General features: G+C 44.8%; 1 protein-coding gene across 1 annotated transcript in view; it reads right to left on the bottom strand.

Annotated features, from left to right (window-relative positions):
• The window catches only part of ITGA9 (integrin subunit alpha 9), a 368,409-nt gene that overhangs the window by 82,026 nt on the left and 265,879 nt on the right, over positions 1–20,504 (bottom strand). Inside the window, exons 19-20 of the mRNA XM_069561451.1 lie at positions 8,011–8,097; positions 4,376–4,455 (exon numbers count right to left, since the gene is read on the bottom strand). Coding sequence (XP_069417552.1) covers positions 4,376–4,455; positions 8,011–8,097 — 167 coding nt within the window. The remainder of the gene's footprint in view (positions 1–4,375; positions 4,456–8,010; positions 8,098–20,504) is intronic.

Genomic DNA, 20,504 nt, shown 5'->3' with positions numbered 1-20,504 from the left:
GCAGGAAAATGAAAATTTTCAGATTTGAACAGGCATCTGCTCCCCTTTACTAAATCCACCTTATACTCTCTCCCTCTGGGCAAGCTGTTGCACTGTATCACTCCCTTTCTCCAAAACCACTGCCGGGGGGCGGGGGGGGTAGAAAGCAGTTGAGACTTCCTGGGCCCTCTGAGGACCAGCCCAATCTCCTCTTTCAGCCCCACCTCCCTCTTACTGCCCATGTATATTCTCCACCCTTCCTCTAAGATGGTCAGGAATCTCCACCACACTCCAGTGCCCACCCGCCACATGGGTGTGACAGAGCAGGCTGTGCCGCGCACATCCTCACTTGGGCTTCTTCAGCCTGAAAACAGAGTCCCCTGTTCAAATGCCAGCACCCCAGTGAAGCCCTTCTGCATTCTAGCAATGGGAACACAGTCTACCTCCTCTATGCTTTGCATGTATCTCTGTTAGATCACAACCACCAATGATGTGATCAGGAAAACAGTGTGAATGAAAAATAATCATGTCTTGCATAATTTCAAAGCTTGCAAGCCCAGCCAATTGTAATTAGAAATGCTACTGTGGCAGTACTACGCTGACAAACTGCACTGGAAAGTTGTACAGGATTTCAGTGATTGCTGGGCTATATTTAAACATCCACTTTGGTTCTCATTTCCATCTGCTTTGCACAGCCTATTGCAATATATAGAATATAATTAGCATTTGTTCAGTAAGGCCCACTAGTGCTGAACTAAAGGCCAGAAAGTCATCATCTCTGGAGTGAATGCTGGGTATGACAGTACACAGTAAAGAGGGTCAAACAACCACTGTGCTGTGCTGTGCTCTCATTTTTAGAAGAAAGAACATTCTCTTAAAATATTAAAGAAAACGTACCCCCCCCCCCCCATATTGGGAAAGTGGCATTAAAAGCAAAAATATGCTAGGGTGGTGGGAGATTGAGGGGCTGTGAAAGTGTATGCTTCACAGTTGTTCCAAAGGGAAAATTAACCTTAATTCTGTGAGTTTTACATAACACTGAGACTAGCAAAGCCTCCAGCGAAAGAATAAAACAAAGCCCTACCAGTGCCTCTGCTGTCTACTGTTGGCTTATACTGTATTTGTTGGGGCCTGACCTAAGCTTCCCAAAAGCACAGAGACTTCAGGCTTTGGGGGCAAAGCCACTAATAGAGAGGCAAGATAGAACTGTGGGTGACGTTGAAAGATTCAGCACTCGGGAAGAATCTTAGTCTAATCTTTGGGTAATTGATGTTTTAGTGAAAATTCAAGAACCACTCATGCTGGGGTGAGTATGACAGGGTGTTAAAGTTCAAGTTTTGGCTGAGGTACAATAGATGCCAAAATTCAGAGGAAAGCACTAACTCAGGATTTACTATGTCTGGTGGCAAAAATCCAAGCTGTAACATCACAGATGTAATGGAGTTGGGAAAGGAGGATTCTTGGAGACAGATTTTGGAGAAAATGGTCCATAGTCAAGGGAGGGTGACTGCCTTTAAGTCATTTTAGGGACCCTCTTCAGGACAGTCAGACGCAGGCCCCAGAGACATAAGGTGAAGGGGCTGCTGGCTCTCCCCTCCTGACCCCACAAGGACCGCCTGCCTTTCTAGAGACTGTCAGGAGTGAGACTCCTGAGTGCGATCTGACTGTGAGAGTCAGTCTGAGGTCACCTTTGGTCCTGGCCCTGGGTACAGTCTTGGCAGCAGGAGCTGAAGGCATCTCCAGCTGCCTAGAGGCTGAGGTTGGAGGATGTAATGAGGAGGGAAGCACAGATAAGCATCCCCAGTTGGGGGGTGGGCAGGGGGAGGGTCTCCAAAGGAGAAGAGTCAACTCAAGACACCCAGACTGACTGCTCACAGCACTGCCTGTTTAGTAAAACCTTTCTTGTTTCCCTTTGACCTCTCACAACCCCAGCTGTGAGCCTGGAGGCTCTCAGGAAAAGGAGGAGGACCAGCAGAAACACCACTGGAGGAAAGCTAGACAACCCACAGAAAGGCTACCCTCCTCTAGCCTTGCCTTGGGGAGAGGAAGAAGTCTTAAGTTGCAATCAAGTTTTGATTACTTCATGGGACAAGACACTCTGATTATGGGTTAATGAGTTATTTTGAGGCTTGAAGTGACTATAGGACTATTAACCAAGAGTGAGCTGTGAACCCACGGGACTGTCCTAGACTGTCTCCGAGAACCAGAAATGAACAACCCTTGCCAAATGGGCTTAAAAAGAGTAGGATGAAAATGAAGTTGCTTTACGCTTGCCAACGAGTGCACCGTACTTGATGGATGAATCATAATGCTGCCGTCTCCCTCTGAAATTTATGTTCATTTGTTCACGATCCAACCCCTGCAGCCAGCACACTGCTCCCCAAGAGCAGGGATTTTTACCAACTTTGGTCCCTGCTGTACCTCTCCTTGTCTGACACAGTGCCTAGTTGGAGTAAGTACTCAACGGTTTTGTAGAATGAGTGAGGGGCAGTGCCTGCCCTGGGCTGTTCTGCATCTGCCTCCATCTCTGGACCAACCCTGTCTTGATGTGGTTTGAGATGGAAGACTCTCTCACTCATCCCTGCTCCCTTCTCAGCTCCCACTTGGTGCTTTAAACTTGATGGACATGCACAGGGTTGAGAGTGGTCCAGAGCCGGACTCCTTGCTTATTAACCAGGCACGGCATACGGGGTCAGATGCCCAGCTGAGCTGGTGCCTGTTATCCTGCATGATGGGGCTCATGTACAGGTTCTGGGAGATGACCTTCTCTCTTAAGTCAGAATGTGGGACCAGGAGCTCCTTCTCAGTGCTCGAGGGTGCTGTCCTCCTTGGAGGAAGGCCTGGGTTGAGCACCTTCATTTCAGAGATGACCATGTGGTTGAGGGAGAGGCCTGAGTTTCACGAAGCCCAGCCCATTGCCTCGCTCTGCACCCCAGATCCTGTGGGCCTCCAGGCCCGGCTGCATGCTAACTTGTGGCTGCGTGACTGCCTTGGCCTGGCTGACTTGTAGCCGCTGGTTTTGCGGTTTGCTCACCAGGGTCTGGCCTTCCATTTTCCCATCCTCCCTCAGTCATGAGATTCCTGACTTTGTTATCTCACCACCTTTCTTTTCTGTGCATTCTGCCTGATCTTGTCCTTCTGAGTGTTTGGTTCAGATCTCCAGACCACCTCTGGGATGGACCTAGGCCTCTTGGCATGACATTTTGGCCTGAAGATTAAGGCAACTAGAGAAAAAACATGATAATTGAATGCCTGATCCTTAATCAGACTCTGGACCAGTATAATAATGGCTACATAGTCATTCTTGGGATAATTAGAACATGGGCTAGAGATTAGATAACAGCACTGCATCAGAGTTATATTTCCTGAATTTAATAACTATACCAGCGTTATTTAAGAGAATGGCCTCATTCTTAGGAAGTACACATGAAAGTACTCATGGGTAAAGAGGCATGATGTCTGCAACTTACTTTCAGATGATTAAGGGGAAAAAATCATACATAGAAAGAGAATAACAAAATAAAAGAGGCAGAGTGTCAAGCTTGGGTGACTCTGTAGAAAGGGTGTATGGGAATTCCTTGTACTATCCTTTACAACATTTATGTTAAGTTTAAAATCATTTCTAAATTAAAATTCAAGTAAAAAGGTCACCTATCCAATATATACAATCAAAGCTTGTGTCTCCCTATTCACCCACCTAAATACCTCTCCTTCCATCCCAGTCAAGCCCGCCTCAGATGGTAGGTACTTCGAGTCAAGTGGATTCTGGCTTGTGCGGGCAAGTTTATTAGCCTAAAGTCCCTCCCAGGCACCCTTGGCCACACTGGTATGTGTGAGAGAGAGGCAGGAGTGCAGTCCTGAGGGAAGACATCACTACTGCACAGTCCCCTTCTCTGACTATCTCTCCACTTGGTTCCTAGGACAAGCTCTCTCTTGAGGACCATCTTTTGGGGACCTCCACCAACAGGCTTCACCAGGACCTCAGGCTACAGGTGCCCTGTCCCTGCATCAAGGGATGCTAGACTACATACCAAAAGAAGTGACTGACCACAGCAGACCCACAAAGGACATCTGTGAATGCTTCCAAACACATGAGCTTGGGCTGGAATCCTGACCTCTCCAGGCTAGTCTCTCCTCAGTTGTAAAATCGTTACCTCTGACTGGATGATCCCCAGTTTTTCCCAGCTCCGTCTGATCTGGTGTCTGCACAAGCAGAAGGAGACAAGCACCATCCCTAAGAGAGCCAATTCAATGCAGTGATTTGGGGCTTTATCACTGAGCTGTTCCTTCCTCCTTGGAGTCTGTTCAGGCATCACCATCAAAGCATGACCAGGGCATGACCTTTCTTGGTCCCATAAATCTCTCATCTTAGAAAAAAAATTTAAATCCCTCTTACCTCTGAGCAGTAACGATGAAGCTAAGAACTTCCTCTTCCCCAGACAGGTGGCTTGTATCAAAGATCACGCTGAATTCATACTATGGGAAAAGAAAGTGACATTTGGCACTAGCCAGCATTCCAAACTTAAATGCTACAGTCTTCTGCAGTTTATGACCTCTGGATGCTCATTTGCACGACAAGCTTTATGGTTTATGCATCTCTTTCTGATGGTCAGGCCAGAGATACAACTTTAGCAATAAAAACCAGCCCAGAGCCCACTCTGACGAGAGGCATGTTGTCCTTTTCAGCAACTGAGGTTCTCGTTAGGAAGCAATATGTTTGAACTCTTAAACCAGGACTTCCTAAATTTCACTCACACACCATCATCCCAATTTTTGCCACATCTGCTTATCATATCACCTGTGATAAGTACTTTGTATTTTTATTGCCTCACTCTTTCTATTTAAAGACTATTTTAAACAGAAGAATTTATATCACTATCACAGATGGGAATCCAGGATCACTTGCCATAAAGAGGAAGTCATCATGAAAAGAAATAATGAAAACAAAGCGATGTTGAATTTTGTTGCCTGTTGAAGGCTCTGAGCCTAAGGTTTGCTCTGTTTTGATAAAAGGGAGATAAACAAGTGGTAGAGACATTTAGTGCTACTGGAGACTTCCACCTGCAAAAGGTTAGGACTGAAAGAGCATTGAAAAGGTAGTAGCTTTCTCACTGTCAGTCAATGCTGTTTAGCGCTGTGTCCACGTATCACCTAAAAGCATCTCAAGTGCTGCCAGTAGTGACCATCCTCTGATTCAGGGAACACCTTCTCAAGCAAATGGTTTATCACTGTATACACATTGGGCAGGTGTGGGAATGGGGGAGGACCACTTGGGTAGGGCTTATAGGCCATGCTCCACCACAAATTGACTGTGTGATCTTGGCCAGATACTTGCTCTCTGCATTTCAATAAGAAGAAGAGGGTGGACAAAATGATCCTTAAATTCCATTAAGTTTTGGGAGTCTCAGTTCAGTTCAGTCACTCAGTCGTGTCCGATTCTTTGTAACTCCATGAATTGCAGCACGCCAGGCCTCCCAGTCCATCACCAACTCCCAGAGTTCACCCAAACTCACGTACATCGAGTCGGTGATGCCATCCAGCTATCTCATCCTCTGTCATCCCCTTCTCCTGCCCCCAGTCCCTCCCAGGATCAGGGTCTTTTCCAATGAGTCAACTCTACGCATGAGGTAGCCAAAGTATTGGAGTTTCAGCTTCAGCATGATTTATTTAACATCTAAATATTTGGGTTCCTTTATGAAGAATTCTAGGCAATGGTCTAAATTTGCAACACTAGATTCTACTGAACTGACCGCTACCTGAAAGTAATGAATGTTGGACCATCAACTAGAGTGGACACTGGACATCCCTTTCTAGACTTTCTGTTGTGGTGAGACCTGCCAGCTTATAGTGAGGGTGGGGAATGGAGACAGAACAGGAAACAGAGCTAGAAAACACAAATGATGGGAAAGTCAGGGGTCTTGTCTCAGCAAAGAGTTTGACCCAGCAGGAGATCTGAATTAAACACTCTAAAGATCAAAGTGAGGTGAAAAGCAAAAGATCTGGGCATGAGGCCAATGAGAGCCAGCAGCCTGGGAGAACAGAAAGTCAGGAACTAGGCAGGCTGGTCGTGAGAGACTGAAATATATGGCCAGCAAAGTAAGCAGATAATGTGGTCATGAGGCTTAGCAGATAGTTGGAAATCAGACAACTCACAGGTCTAAGGGACATGGAAGGACAAGCCAAGCTGTGGAGAGAGGGAGCCCCATCCCTGCTGGGTTGCTTCTTAGGCTTTCTCCAAGGACTCACCCCCAGACCTCCTGCTTCCAGGTTCAGCCTTGCTACAGGTGTTCACTTTTGTATGTAGGAGGAAGGTAGTGACATTACCAAGTTGGAAAAAAAATCCAACATTCAACATCCATTCTTCTGTTGGCTCAATGACTATTTTGAGAGCTAATGAAATTCTAGCAAAATTTAGGCCCCCAGAAGTCAAGAATGCTTTATTTTTATTGTATTGATTTATTCACCTTTTTTTTTCATGGGAAGTGATCGATCCTGGATCCATCTATGATATTGTTATTGTTTAGTGGCTAAGTTGTGTCCAACTCTTTTGAGACCCCACAGACTGTAGCCCACCAGGCTCTTTTGTCCATGGAATTCTCCAGGAAAGAATACTGGAGTGGTTTGCCATTTCCTTCTCCAGGGATCTTCCCAACCCAGGGATCAAATCCACATATCCTGTGTCTCCTGCATTGGCAGGCAGATTCTGTACCACAGAGCCACCAGGGAAGCATCTGCGATATCCTTTCAAAGTATGTTTAAAACTAGCAAGATGTTTAAAACTAGGTTTGGGATGGAGGCTGAATTTTACAATAAGATGGCTACTTTTAAAGTGTTTCAATTAAGTCTATTTCCTGTTGCTCAAAAGATTTCAATTAAATTTGTGTGGGGGGGGGGCATATATTTTACTATAGACAATGATGCCTAGGGCTCAGTGTCGTCCTACATCTTAACCCTACCTGGGATCTCATGGGACTTGACCCGAATTCTGCCAGCTTTTTCTAAGCCACCTCTTTCCCTTCTCCTGGGATGAATGTGAACAGAATGAGGATCAGAGCCAGAAAAGGGCTGAGGAATCACAGAGATAACAACCACTGTAGACTGGAGTGGGTACATTCAATGAGACTAAGGGGTTCAAGAGATTTGCTAAGAAATGAGCAAACCTTCCTACAAGAATGTTCTAACAACTGGTTTGTAAAACAGCTAGTATAAACTAGGACCAAAAAGTCTTAGAGATTAAAATGACCCAATTTCATGATATAGGCAGGAGAAAAGGATTAAACTTTCTTTTTTAAGTGGAGGGAAAAGGTATACAAAGGAACATAAAATTTCCTTCAAATCATAGCAGGGAAAACAGCCTCCATTTTAAAAGGCAGATCTGTCTGGTCTTTTAGGGTCTGGTTTTGCCTCCAAAAATCACATCTTCTACATGTTTGCATGTTTTTAAAATGATGCCACACACTAAAATGCTCCACGAATCTCCAAGTCACCTAAACCATATTATTGTTTGAGCTTAGAAAATTTGGCTTCTTATAAATTTCAAAATGACTGTAATTTCTTGAATTCTTCTGAATAAATGATTATGTATGTTTTAAGAATTTTAAGAGGTCTCTTCAAAAAAAATTGTGAGCGCGCAGAAGAGTGGCAGCCCGGACTATAGATCACTAGCCAGGACCACATCTTCTCCTAAGTGGTCACAGGGACTCAAAGTGGCATACAATGTCTCAGAAAAAATATGTTAGGCCAACCAGATGGTGCTCAACAAAGTACAAAGGCCATTGTTTGTGTCTCACATTTGAGGTACGTCATGTGGACCAAGGGGAAAGACCGCATGTCCACGGCTAACCTGGAGTAGACTTAGAGATGGTCATCGATGTGGCTGGCTGTGCCCAGGCAGGACTTGGCTGGCCACTCCAGTTGATGTGGGAGGCAGGGGTCATGGAGGAAACCTCAGGGAGGCAGTTGGCAGAGTCAGTGGCTGATGGGATGGGCTGGAGGCTGCTGCCAAGGAAGTGTCCGGTCCCTGCCCCTTACCTTTGACTTTGACCTCATGAAAGGAAATCCCACACTGCATTTGAGGAAGTCCAATTCTAGCAGTTCACAGGAAATACCCATTTCCTCCTGAAAGACAAAAAGCATCAACAGATGGGCTGGATGCATCAAGACAGGTGTGTGGAAGTAGCCCCAGGGAGGCAAATCCAGACTTTAGCAGACACGGTTCTTATTTTGGAAAGTTCTCAGACAACGGTCACTGTTAGCTGCACTGGAATGAGGAACCCCTGCCAGGCCAAGTCCCTGGTCCTCCTCTGACTGCACACCTCCCCACTCCTTTGCCAGAGGTTCCCTGGGACGATGAGTGCAGAGGGCAAAACCACTCTTCATTTTTAACCAACCCTTTGGTTCTGAACCCTGATGTTCTCCTAGTGAAATGGGCCAGGCCATTTGTGAGCTGGACGTCTCCTTAGGTTTGGATTAAAAGGCATCCAAGTCACCTTTCTGACCCCTTTCTCTTATGCCCATACCTTAATCCTGCCTCTCAAGATCTTAGCTGAGGAAAGACAAATGCTAAGAAAATCACACCAGGGAAAACACAGGTATTCTTTTCACAGTCTGAATCAGTGAGGGCTGAGCTGTCTCCCCAGCAAGCCTTGCCAGAGTTGGGGGTGGGTGCAAGGGCAAGGAGGGAGTTCCGAGAGTAGCTAGCCTGGGCTGGACTCTACAGAGGCACGAGGAAACCAGGAGAGGCACTGTGGAGAGCTGCAATCTTTCCATCTGGACACATGGTGTACAACCAAGGTCAAAGGAAAACAGGAGGCTCTTCATAACCCACAGAGCCTCTCTGCGTCACTGAGGCCAAATCAAGACTTCTGAGGGGACACAGCATGTTTGCAGATTTTGGAAAAGGAGAAGGCACAGGACAAAACTAGCACTGACTGAATGTCTAGAAACTGGGGCACTGGAGCTCAATGAGGCTACGTGACTTCCGCAGTCATTCTGGGCTGACTCTAAAACCTGTCTCCTTCCCCTCTGAAAGCCCTGAGTTTCTAGAGGGAATGAGCACAGCCAACACCACAACGGCACCAAAAGGAACCAACTCGTGTGGACTCTTGCTCTGAGATGCCACCCATGCTTCCTCCTCCCATTTCCAAGAACTGCACCTTTCAGCTCAGACCAAGATTTCCAGGCAGTCGGGTGAAATAAAAATTTTCACCGTATGTCCAATGAGGAAAAAAAATGTGAGCACTTACCATAAAACACCTACTTACTTATAGGTTACACAGCATATGATTATACTAATGTATTATCAAGATTATCAAACAAAAAAGTAGAAATGAAAAAAAAAACTCATCTGTGAAGTTAGAAGTCAAGATAGTAATTGGGAGGTAGTAAGTGGAAGGGACTTCTTGAGGTGCTGGGGTTTGTTCATTATGAAAATTCGCTTAATGATTTATGTACTTTTGAGCATTTTTTAAATATCAATAAAACTCTGATTTATAAAATAGCAACAAAACAACCCAAAATAAAAGGAAGCAAAAGATAGGAGCTATATAGATGTAAAAGGAAACTACAGCTTATCTTTTCTTATCCAGTCTAGATATCCAATGGGGATAACTGACCTCAGTGATTTCAAAGTTTTCTGATGGTTCTCCATGTTCTTAGTCAGCATCTCTCATGCAGTGGGCTTGGGCCCTCCTGCATTAGAACTGGTTTGGGAGCATTCTTTAAAAATGCAGATTCATGGGCCACATCCAGTGGTCTGAGAAGATAACTGAGTAACCTCTGAGTAGACTCTGAGATTGTGGGGCCTGAGATAAGCACTTTCAATACAGGTTAGGTGATACATACAGTAAGCGTTCTGCTCCACAATGATTTGGGAGCCATTGCTATGAGTTCCCCGTTCTCTGGTCCATTCTACAGGCTGCTTAAGGAACCTTCTTAAAATGCCTTTTGTGAACAGAATAAAGCTCAAAATCTTAACTCTGGCATCCATTTGGCCCCTGCCTTTCTGAGTACATATATCACTGTTCTACAAGTACCCTTTTCTTGGTATCATTTTCACACCTTTGGTCTAAGTTGTTTCCACTGTCAGGAACAGCTTTCCTTAGCTATTCCTCCAACGTTTTCTTCTCCCATCTTACCCCAACGCTAATGGGTGATAAGCTGGCATATATAATATGGACATGCAACAGAATTTGGAATGGACCCCAGGCATGGACTCCCATATCAGCACTGAGGATACAGGTGTGAATTACTCTGGAACAGAGGAGCCCTCCATTTACTTGGCTTTGATCTAAGACTGCTCCTGATTATCTGAGAGTTGCTGAACTACCTTATTTTTGTTAATTCCAAAAATGCAAGAAAATAACATTAGTCCAGCATTTATTGCCTTATTCCAAGTCTTTCTTCCACCCACTCAGTCTAACAGAAATGAAAATTCCAGTTGGATATTGAGGTGGAGAATAAGCAAAAAGAGCGAAAACCAAAGACTTCTGTAGGAATGAGAGTGCTCAGCATATGGTCAGGACTCAAACACTCTTGGATGGTGTCACAGGGAGGAATGTCATGGATCACCCTTCTGTGCCTGCCAGCACCAGCCCAGCCCTCCCATGGCTATGTAAGTCCTCTTGACTGAAAGGTTTTAATTCTATTCTCCACTCTCCACTGCAGCAATTAGGGAAAGAGCCTCCTCTTCCCCCTCCCACCCTCAGAGCATGGGCTTCTGCATGTAGTTCTGCACCCAGAACCCCTTTGCTAGATGGCTTCCAGTCCCTGGTTGAATGGGAATTGCTTTGTCTGAGAGGTTATAACATCCTTCCTCTGCAGCCTATGATTGACATGGGTGGAGAAGGCCACCCCTTTGCCTCAAGGTGAGACCAGTTGTGCTATGAGACTCATATTCCAGAGCCCCACTGGAACAGGCTGAGAGCACATCCCTGTTTGCCCGTGTCCTCTGCCCTAGGCTGCTTCCTTATTCCTCTTCTCCCAAGAGCATTTCTGTACTAAATCACTTGCACAGGAATCCCCATCTCAGATTCTGCTTCAGCAAACCTGACCTCAGACAATACTATTTACAGATGAGGCTGCTGGTACCGAGAGCTTCTAGAAAGTGCTGGGCATCTGTTCCCAGGTGGGGAGAGGCAACAGAAGGGGAACCCTCACATGCTAATGAATGTTGTTCAAATTCATACCAACCAAAGGAAGACTTTCTAACTGCAGGTTACATAGCTGCCCCCATTAGGGAAGCACTTCACTTTAAAGCCCATCAGCACCTGTTTTGCTCTGGTTTTATCCAGAGCAGCCTGGGCCATGACCTTAAAAAACAAGGTCATTATGGAGCCAGGTACCAGACCCCCCCAGTCCCATCCCTGCAGTCAGGCAGATACCCTGGAGGCACAAGAAGTCTCAGGGAAATTTAAAAAATATATTTGGGGGTGATATGGTTAAACTAAGCCTGGTTTCAGATAGCATCACGAATAGTGATCTAGCTGGGGAGAGAATGCTTATTACCACTTCCCAGGAGGTACATGATGAGATTCTAGGGACCACACTTCTTGGCTCTGACTTTCATGCCCCAACCATTGCTCACATTTGAGAACTTCACCTTCAGCACTACTGCAAGACTTATGATGAAGAGCTCTCAGCTAATGGGGAATGTGGACCAGGGAACTGTCTACCCTTTGTCCCTGATTGCCAGACAATGTAGAATCTGATTACTCAATTCAAATGCACTGAAATCTACTGAACCCTTGTTGCATAGCTGCAGGCTTTCATGAAATCAACTAAAGTGATGCACAGAAACTGCTCAAACCACTTAAAGTCTCTGATCTATCTGGATCTGATGGAGTTACTTAACAGTGAAAGAAGTCAAAATTATCCATGGATGATAAGACTTTAAGATATTTCAGAAGATTAGGATTTAAAATAAAAAGATCAAGAGAAGCCTTTGGGGGAAATATACCATCATAAAAACAACCTTTTTGTGATTGTCCTCAAAAAAACAAAAAACAAAAAAATGGCAAAATAGGAAGTAAAGAATGTTACCTTATGATATAACAGGAACAGTCACATCCAAAAGCTGCCTATCTAGGGACTCCCCTGGTGGTCCAGTGGCTAAAAGACCCCATGCTCCCAATGCAGGGGGCCTGGGTTCAACCCCTGGTCAGAGAACTAGATCCCACATGCCGCAACTAAGACATGGCACAGCCAAATAAATAAATACTTTAAAACAAAAACAAAAGCTGCCTACCCAGCACTCAGTTACTGCTTCTGTTTCAGAAATTAACGCACTTCTATTTTAAACATGCTAATAAGGCAAATAAGCCTTTTCCTTGGGTCTAAGAAATCTTTGACCATTGTAATTACCCTGTTACAAGAGCTGTTAAGTGTAGAATAATATAAACTTATTTTCACAATCTTCAGTTTTATCTTTCAAGTAAAGTCTCAATCAAAAATTAAAAATTTTTACTATCAAGTTTTGGACCCTATTTTAAGAAGATTCACAAAACTAGTCTTTTTCCTAGTCCCCACTTTTTGTTGGCTTGCAAGGACATCCAATCCCACAAAATGCTATCAAGGTTTCTCCCTGGAGATTGATTGAGTTTAAACTTTTCTTTTTCTCTTTTAATAAGACCCATTACTCTCAGGGTCAGAAAAACATCAATTACTATTTTTTTAGCACATGAGATAAACGCATACTCAGTTTATGAACGTTTGCTTCTGTATTCTCAGGACTGGGCACTCAGTAGTTTCTGAGTTTGCACTTAATACTTGAACAACAGGCCTTGGGTCCTTAGGGATTCAGATGAAGGGGCTGCAAGAGGTAGCTTATTTGCTGGTCTGCCTGGCATGGGAGATGCTTGCCTTGGCAAAAACCCTCTCTTTTCCAGACATACCTCAGCCGTCCTGGCCCCCGGGAGCTTGGCCAGTGGAGCCAGGCTCCAGCCCTGCTTGTAATGTGCGGTGTGGTTGGCAGGAAGAATCAGATCATGAAGTTAGTGAGCCTCCTTGGCCTTCAGGCTCCTTCCTCCCAATCACACAGGATTTGACTTTATTCTCGAGCCTCATTTTCTCTGACCACCAACACGGTGCCCTGTGTGAGCAGCAAATCCGCAAATCTGGTCAGGGCTTATGCTGGGCGCCAGGGCGGGTGTGAAGTTTAACTTCCCATTTGCCACTTTCTCCTGGGATTGTCAAACTGGGATGACCCTTCATGTTCTATGACTGAAGTTTGGTGCTCTTCTGAGATCTCTTTCCTTTCTTCCAGACACATGAGGTATGACCTCTGTGAGCTGGTAAGCTCTGTGTTAACCCAGTTAATAGAGAATTCAGGTGAATTTTGAAAGCACTTGATCCCAAATTCTCTAACTGAGAATTCAAAGGTGAGAAGGGGTTCTCAATAACCTGGCCCAGTGAGTTAATAGAAAGAGTTTATTCCCAGGAAATACTCTATTGGCTCAACTCAAGGATGAGTCAGCCTGAGCCTCCCCAGAAAAAACAGTGCTATTCCCAGAGGGAAGTCCTCTGGGACAGGGCCCATGGAATGCCTCCCATGCAGTAACGCACATGGACTTGCAGCACAGAAAATGCACAGGCTTTGGCATCAGTGTCCCAGTTTTGATGACTGGCTCAGATATGTAACAGCTGTGTGTTGTCAGGCAAATGAGCTAGGCTTTCTACAAGCCTCTACTTTCTCACCTGTAAAGTGAAGCCTTAGCACCGGCCTTATAGGACTGGGGGCTCAAACGGTAAAGCGTCTGCCTGCAATGCAGGAGCCCCGGGTTCGATCCCTGGGTCAGGAAGATCGTCTGGAGAAGGAAAGGAAGCCCAGTCCAGTATTACTGCCTGGGAAATCCCGTGGACGGAGGAGCGTGGTGGGCTACAGTCCATGGGGTTGCAGAGAGTTGGACGCAACTGAGCGACTTCACTGCGGACTATAGGCTACGTATGGGACTGGGTCTGACCTGCCAGTGCTGATGGTCATGAAGATGGAGTCCACACACGGCCCACCTCAGAACTAGCTTGTTACATGACAGGCAGCTCCTCTTATTCCCGTTACAAGGAGGAAACTGGAACACAGAGAAGTTACAGCGCTTGCCCAGGCTTTCCTAGTTGCCAATGTAAGAATGGGCTTACAATGTAAGGAGGGGACCCGAGGTGGGGGATACCAAGCAAGGCACAGACAACGTCCCTCTCCTCCTTCCCCCTCCTCCTTCCCCTGAAGAACTCACAGAAACTAAGCCTGAGCAGGTGGGGAGCACAAACCCAATGAGCCAAGTGTGGCCTTTAAGGAACCTGAAGCACACAGGATGCCAGGACATATGCCAGTCATGGCTGATGGCCTGGCAAGGCTGGGGCAGTGGTTACAGGCCTCCTGCCGGATAGGGTTTGGCAACTAACAGCCTGAGAGAACAGAGGTGATTACCCACACACGTGGGGGTTTTGGAGGAATGGGCCAAGGCAACTACTACAAAGCAAGTCCCTTTTAAAAATTTTGTCTAAACCCCTGTTTGGAAGCGAAGGCCCAGACTATCCTGGGTTTGTTCTTTCCAAGCTTAAAAAATTGAAGCAAGCAGGAGCTAAAGTCAAAACAAATGTTTGAGACAGATGAACCACATAACTGTTAAAGCCAAATGCCCCTGGGAAGCTAAGGAGTATTGAATTTGGAGCGTGTACTTTGAATAAACCCCGTCCCCATCACAGGCAGTGGGAAGTCAGCTGTCCCAGGAGAAGCGATTTTCTGATCAAAGTGGAGACAGAGGAGGCTCCTCCCAAACAGTCCTCTTGGCCCTTAGGACACTTTAAAACAAGTAAAAAATATTCTTGCATTAAAAAAAGAATACAAATTAGAAATGACTTGAGTAAGCTGTCTTATTCCTGTAACACGCCCCTCCTGTGCATTACACTAATTCTGGTTAGAGCAAATCTTTTTATTTTCCAAGACTAAAACAAACCAGAACACCTTCCCAAATGCTGATGACTTCCCCTTTTGGGGATGACAGCAAAACAAACAAGAATCTAAACAAACAAATAAATAAATATAACAGCTCTAATTGAAAAGCCCAAAGTGAACAGACCAGAAATATGTGTCTTCTAAGGTTTAAGAAGTAATCAAAGTATTTGATTTTCATCCAGGAAGTTTTTCTTTCTGTTAAACAGAGACAAGTAACTTTTTCTTTAGAGTTTCAAAAATTTGTTTCTATTCCTAGATTTTTTTAAAAAGTATTTCCCAGAGCCTGCAAATTCTTGATCAACATACTAAGAATTCAAAGTTCAATTCCATCTCATAAGTCAAATTATTTTGATTTTCTATCAATCTTTTCCTTTGCCCCACAGGCTGGTTGAAAACTCTACAAGGTGGCAATCTCTCCTGAAATGATGGGGAAGGGTTTAACACCATGGCATAAAAACAGTTTATGAGTGGTGTTTGTGTGAAAAGGTTTTGTAGGAGTCAAATGTATGGTGGGTACTTATTGAAAGCCAGGCCAGAAATCTTGGTATTAGGGACATACTTACAGTGGAGAGTTCAATCCCACCTATCAGTGCGCTTACACTCCTGTGGGCTCGGAATTCATTTGAGAAGGACCTTGCTGCCAAGGGCCTTGCTACTCAAAGCGTGGTCCTTGTACCAGCAGCATCAGCATTACGTGGGAGCTTGTTAGAAATGAAGCTTTTCAGCTCCCACCCAGACCTGCTGAGTTAGAATCTATATTTTAAGGAGATCTCCAGGTAACCTCTGTGCATGTGACCATTTGAGAAGCCCTGCTCTACATCACAGACCCATCCACTCAGAGAACATAATGTCAGCCCATGTAGCCCGCCTTCCTGTGCTCTCTACCTGCCAGAGAAAGATGGACCCAGCTGCTGCCATTTGAGGGCTACTGTCTGAGCAAGGACACACTTTTCTGGAGCTGGAGACCCACCTATTGACATGTCCCTTGTCTGGGTTCCCCCAAAACAGATTCTGGAGCAAGGGCTGGGGTTCAAGTAGGTTGTGAGGTGACCTCAAGTGCTCCCTGAAGGAGTGGGGACATGCAACACCCCTAATGGGTGAAAAAGCTGGGCATGTCTCTGCCAACACCTGCCTCTCCTTGGTTGAGAGTTGTTCTAGGGATACTGAAGTCCCCTTGGCCACAGAAGAGACGAGGCCTGAGAGGATCCTCCCCCAGTGCAGCACCCCTGCAGCATGTTGTAGGCACACGCAGTCCTGTTCAAGGGAGCAGCTACTAACTAATCTCTCCCCTCTGGCTGGCACATGCACTTTGCTACCTCTGGACACATCTCAGGGCTCTCCTTCAAGGACTGGCCTCCTCTTTTAGGGTGATTCTGCCCTCCTTTCTGTTTCCTTTCTACCATGGCAGATCAGCTCCAACCTCTTCCTATCTAGGCCAGTGTAAAACAGCTTCTTTGTGGATGCCCTGTTCTCAGCTGTCCTGAGTCTGGTTTACAAGCTGTCCCATATGGATCTTAACATGCTATTTCATTTCTGTGCAAAAGCCTTCAAAGGTTATTAATAGCCTACACCTGTCACTGCTTCATAACTGGGGTGTGCACTGGAACCACCTGAGAACCACAGATTCCATGCACAGCAGTGTCAGCCATGCAGGCTATTTACTGCACAAGAGACCTGCCTGAGGGTTGGGGGGTTGAAATCCAGCCCATGCCGCTTTCCCCAAGTCCTGCATCCTGGCAAGAGGCTATAGACCACCAGAGGGGGCACTTCTCTGCAATTTGTATAACGGTGCTAGACAGACTGTGATGATTTTGTGAAAAATTGTAAAACAAACAAACAAAAAAAAGCCCCCTTGGAAGCCCAGCTGTGGACCCACTGAATCACAGCACACAGCATGGGCCAACATTTGCTGAAAGCTCCCTGGGAAGCTCCAATACGCACCCAAGCTAAGAACCCTCCAAAATTACATTAAAATCCCTGTTGAAGATGCAGATTGCAGGACCCACCTTCAGCATGGGATTCTATAGAGCACAAGTAGGGTCAGGAAATCTGGATTTTGATTCTCAGGCAAACATTCTATATCAGCCTTTGGAACCCCAGCCCTGAGGGCTGGCACGGTCACTGCCATTTTGGAGGTTAAGAGATGGAGACCCAGTTAGAAGGGGAAAAAGTGCTTTCCCTGGGGCTCTACCTCTGGTGAAGTCAGAATATCTTCTATTATGGTCCTCCCTGCCTACTAGTCCTCAGACTGGAGCCCTGCCCACCACGCAGCCAGAGCACTGACTCAGAGAAGATGGACTCTATCTACAGAGGCAGAGGCCAGCTCCCACACGGGTGCCCAGCCCCTGCTGCCCTGGAGGAAGCCCACCCATCCACTCAGCAAGTGTTTCTTATTTTGTCTTAAATGGGAAACAGCTTCTGTAGAATAATTCTTATGCATGAGGCACGTATGTTTTCTGTTACAACTTACATTCCTTTGTTCACGCCCCCACTTAATAATTATTTATCAAGCAGTCTCCATGTCCTGCATTGGGTCACATGCCTTTATAATACAGTCCTTCTTGTCTTCAGGGGATCTCCCAGTCTAGGAGGTGGAGAGAAGGACCAAGCTATTTGAGGAATAACTGCACTCACGGTTAAAATCAGTCTCTCTCAATAAGAGCATCTTCACTTCCTCCAACCGGACTGTCATTAGTCTTATTTCATTATTATTATGTATTATTATATACTTTCATTATTACTACTATTGCCTTAGCTGTCCTCTAAAAAATTGTTTTTAATGTTTGACACACTGCACAGAATGGGGGACTCAGTTTCCTGATCAGGGATTGAACCTGCACCCCTTGAGGTGGAAGCAGAGTCTTAACCACTAGACTGCTAGGGAAGTCCCTGCCTTTCCTTTTCATTTAACTAAAAACGTCTACAAGTTCTTTATTTTTTAAAAAATTGAAGTTCAGTTAATTTACAATGTTGTGCCAGTCTCTTCTGCACAGCAAAGTGATTCAGTTTTACACACATATATGTTCTTATTTTTCTACAAGTTCTTTAAATTATGAAATCCAAAACCCAACAGAGTTATCTCCCAGAAGTTTCATCAATGTTGACTTCATAGGAAAATTCAGTTTATCATGTGAACATACAAGTACAGGTCAAAAGTTATTATGACAATAGCCCAAAATACCATTCATAAAACAGCAAAAGCTAGCTGAGGGTCCTCTTGTTCAGAACTGTTGCCTAAATACTATGAAACCACCATCAGCAATATGAAAACCAGACAAAGACACAACCAAAAAAAGAAAATTATAGGCCAGTACTTTTGATGAATATAGATGCAAAACTCTTAACAAAATGTTAGCAAGCTGAATCCAACAACACATTAAAAAAGCTCATGCACCATGATCAAGTTGGATTCATCCAAGGGTCACAAGAATGATTCATTATAGGCAAATCAATAGGATACACCACATCAATCAAAGAAAAGGCAAAATCCACATGATCATCTCAATAGATGCAGAAAAAACAATTTGGTAAAATTCAACATCCATTCATGATAAAAACTCTTATGAAAGTGGATACAGAGGGGACATATTATAATAAAAACTATTCATGACAAACTCATAGCCAATATAATACTCAACAGTGAAAAATGGAAAGCCTTTCTGTTAAAATATTCAACAAGACAAGGATGCCTACTCTCACCATTTCTCGTCAACATAGTATTGGAAGTCTTAGCCACAGCAATTGGATTAAGAAAAAGAAATACTAGGTATTCAAAGTAGAAGACATAAAATTGTCATTATATACAGAGGATGTGATACTATTAATATACATAGAAAACCGAGAATTGCTGTCTAGCACACTAAAAGCCTGAGAACAGGTCCTTGCAGTGGGTACAGGATCTGTGTTCTGTTATTAATTTATTCAACAGATACTCTTAGACTAACCTCAAGTGTCAGGCATGGAGATTTACAGGCATATCCCTGTCCTAAACAAGCTTTACTTTTAAATACCAGACACAGAATAACTGCCTTGGCAGTTGATCTAACTAAGAAACATATGGCAGCTGAGAGTTCAAGCTTTAGGGAATGCCTATGAGAAAAGGGCAGAGTCAGGAGCGCAATCTGCATCTTAGGTATTCATGCTGTGTGGCCTTCCCTAGTGGCTCAGGTGGTAAAGAATCTGCCTACAGTGTAGGAGACCTGGGTTCAAACCCTGGGTCAGGAAGATCCCCTGGAGAAGGGAATGGTAACCGACTCCAGTATTCTTGCCTAGAGAATTCCATGGATAGAGGATCCTGGGATCATGGATGGGGATAAGGTCCATGGGGTCACAAAAAGTCAGACACGACTGAGTGACTATCACTCACTCACTCACTCAGACTGTGTACATAAAAAAAAGCCTGATGCCAAGAACCTCCAGGGTCAATACACAACTAAAACAATTAATTAGAATTAGAATTAAGAAGGACCCACTAACATCAGTTCAGTTCAGTTGCTCAGTCGTGTCTGACTCTTTGCAACCCCATGGACTGCAGCACTCCATGCTTCCCTGTCCATCACCAACTCCTGGAGCTTGCTCAAACTCACGTCCATCAAGTCAGTGATGCCGTCCAACCATCTCATCCTCTGTCATTGCTTTCTCCTCCTGCCTTCAATCCTTCCCAGCATCAGGGTCTTTTCCAATGAGTCAGTTCTTCCCATCAGGTGGCCAAAGTATTGGAGTTTCAGCTTCAGCATCAGTCCTTCCAATGAACACTCAGGACTGGTCTCCTTTAGGATGGACTGGTTGGATCTCCTTGCAGTCCAAGGGACTCTCAAGAGTCTTCTCCAACACCACAGTTCAAAAGCATCAATTCTTCAGCGCTCAGTTTTCTTCATTGTCCAACTCTCACATCTATACATGACTACTGGAAAAACCATAGCTGAGACTAGATGGACCTCGGTTGGCAAAGTAATGTCTCTGCTTTTTAATATGCTATCTAGGTTAGTCATAGCTTTTCTTACTGGGAGCAAGAATCTTTTATTTCATGGCTGCAGTCATCATCTGCAGTGGTTTTGAAGCCCCCCAAAATAAAGTCTCTAACTGTTTCCACTGTTTCCCCATCTATTTGCCATCAAGTGATGGGACTGGATGCCATATCTTAGTTTTCTAAATGTTGAGTTTTAAGCCAACTTTCCCCTCTCCTCTTTCACTTTCATCAAGAGGCTCTTTACTTCTTAGTTTTCTGCCATAAGGGTGGTGTCATCTGCATATCTGAGATTATTGATATATCTCCCAGTAATCTTCATTTCAGCCTGTGCTTCATCCAGCCCAGCATTTCGCATGATGTACCCTGCATATAAGTTAAATAAACAGGGTGACAATATACAACCTTGATGTACTCCTTTTCCTATTTGGAACCAGTCTGTTGTTCCATGTCCAGTTCTAACTGTTGCTTCTTGATCTGCATACAGATTTCTCAGGACGCAGGTAGGGTGGTCTGCTATTACCATTTCTTGAAGAATTTTCCACTTGTGATCCACTCAGTCAAAGGCTTTGGCGTCATCAATAAAGCAGAAGTAGATGTTTTTCTGGAACT

Source organism: Ovis canadensis, chromosome 19 (genome assembly GCF_042477335.2).
Source record: "Ovis canadensis isolate MfBH-ARS-UI-01 breed Bighorn chromosome 19, ARS-UI_OviCan_v2, whole genome shotgun sequence".
Lineage (NCBI taxonomy): Eukaryota > Metazoa > Chordata > Mammalia > Artiodactyla > Bovidae > Ovis > Ovis canadensis.
This window is presented reverse-complemented; position numbering and strand designations above follow the sequence as displayed.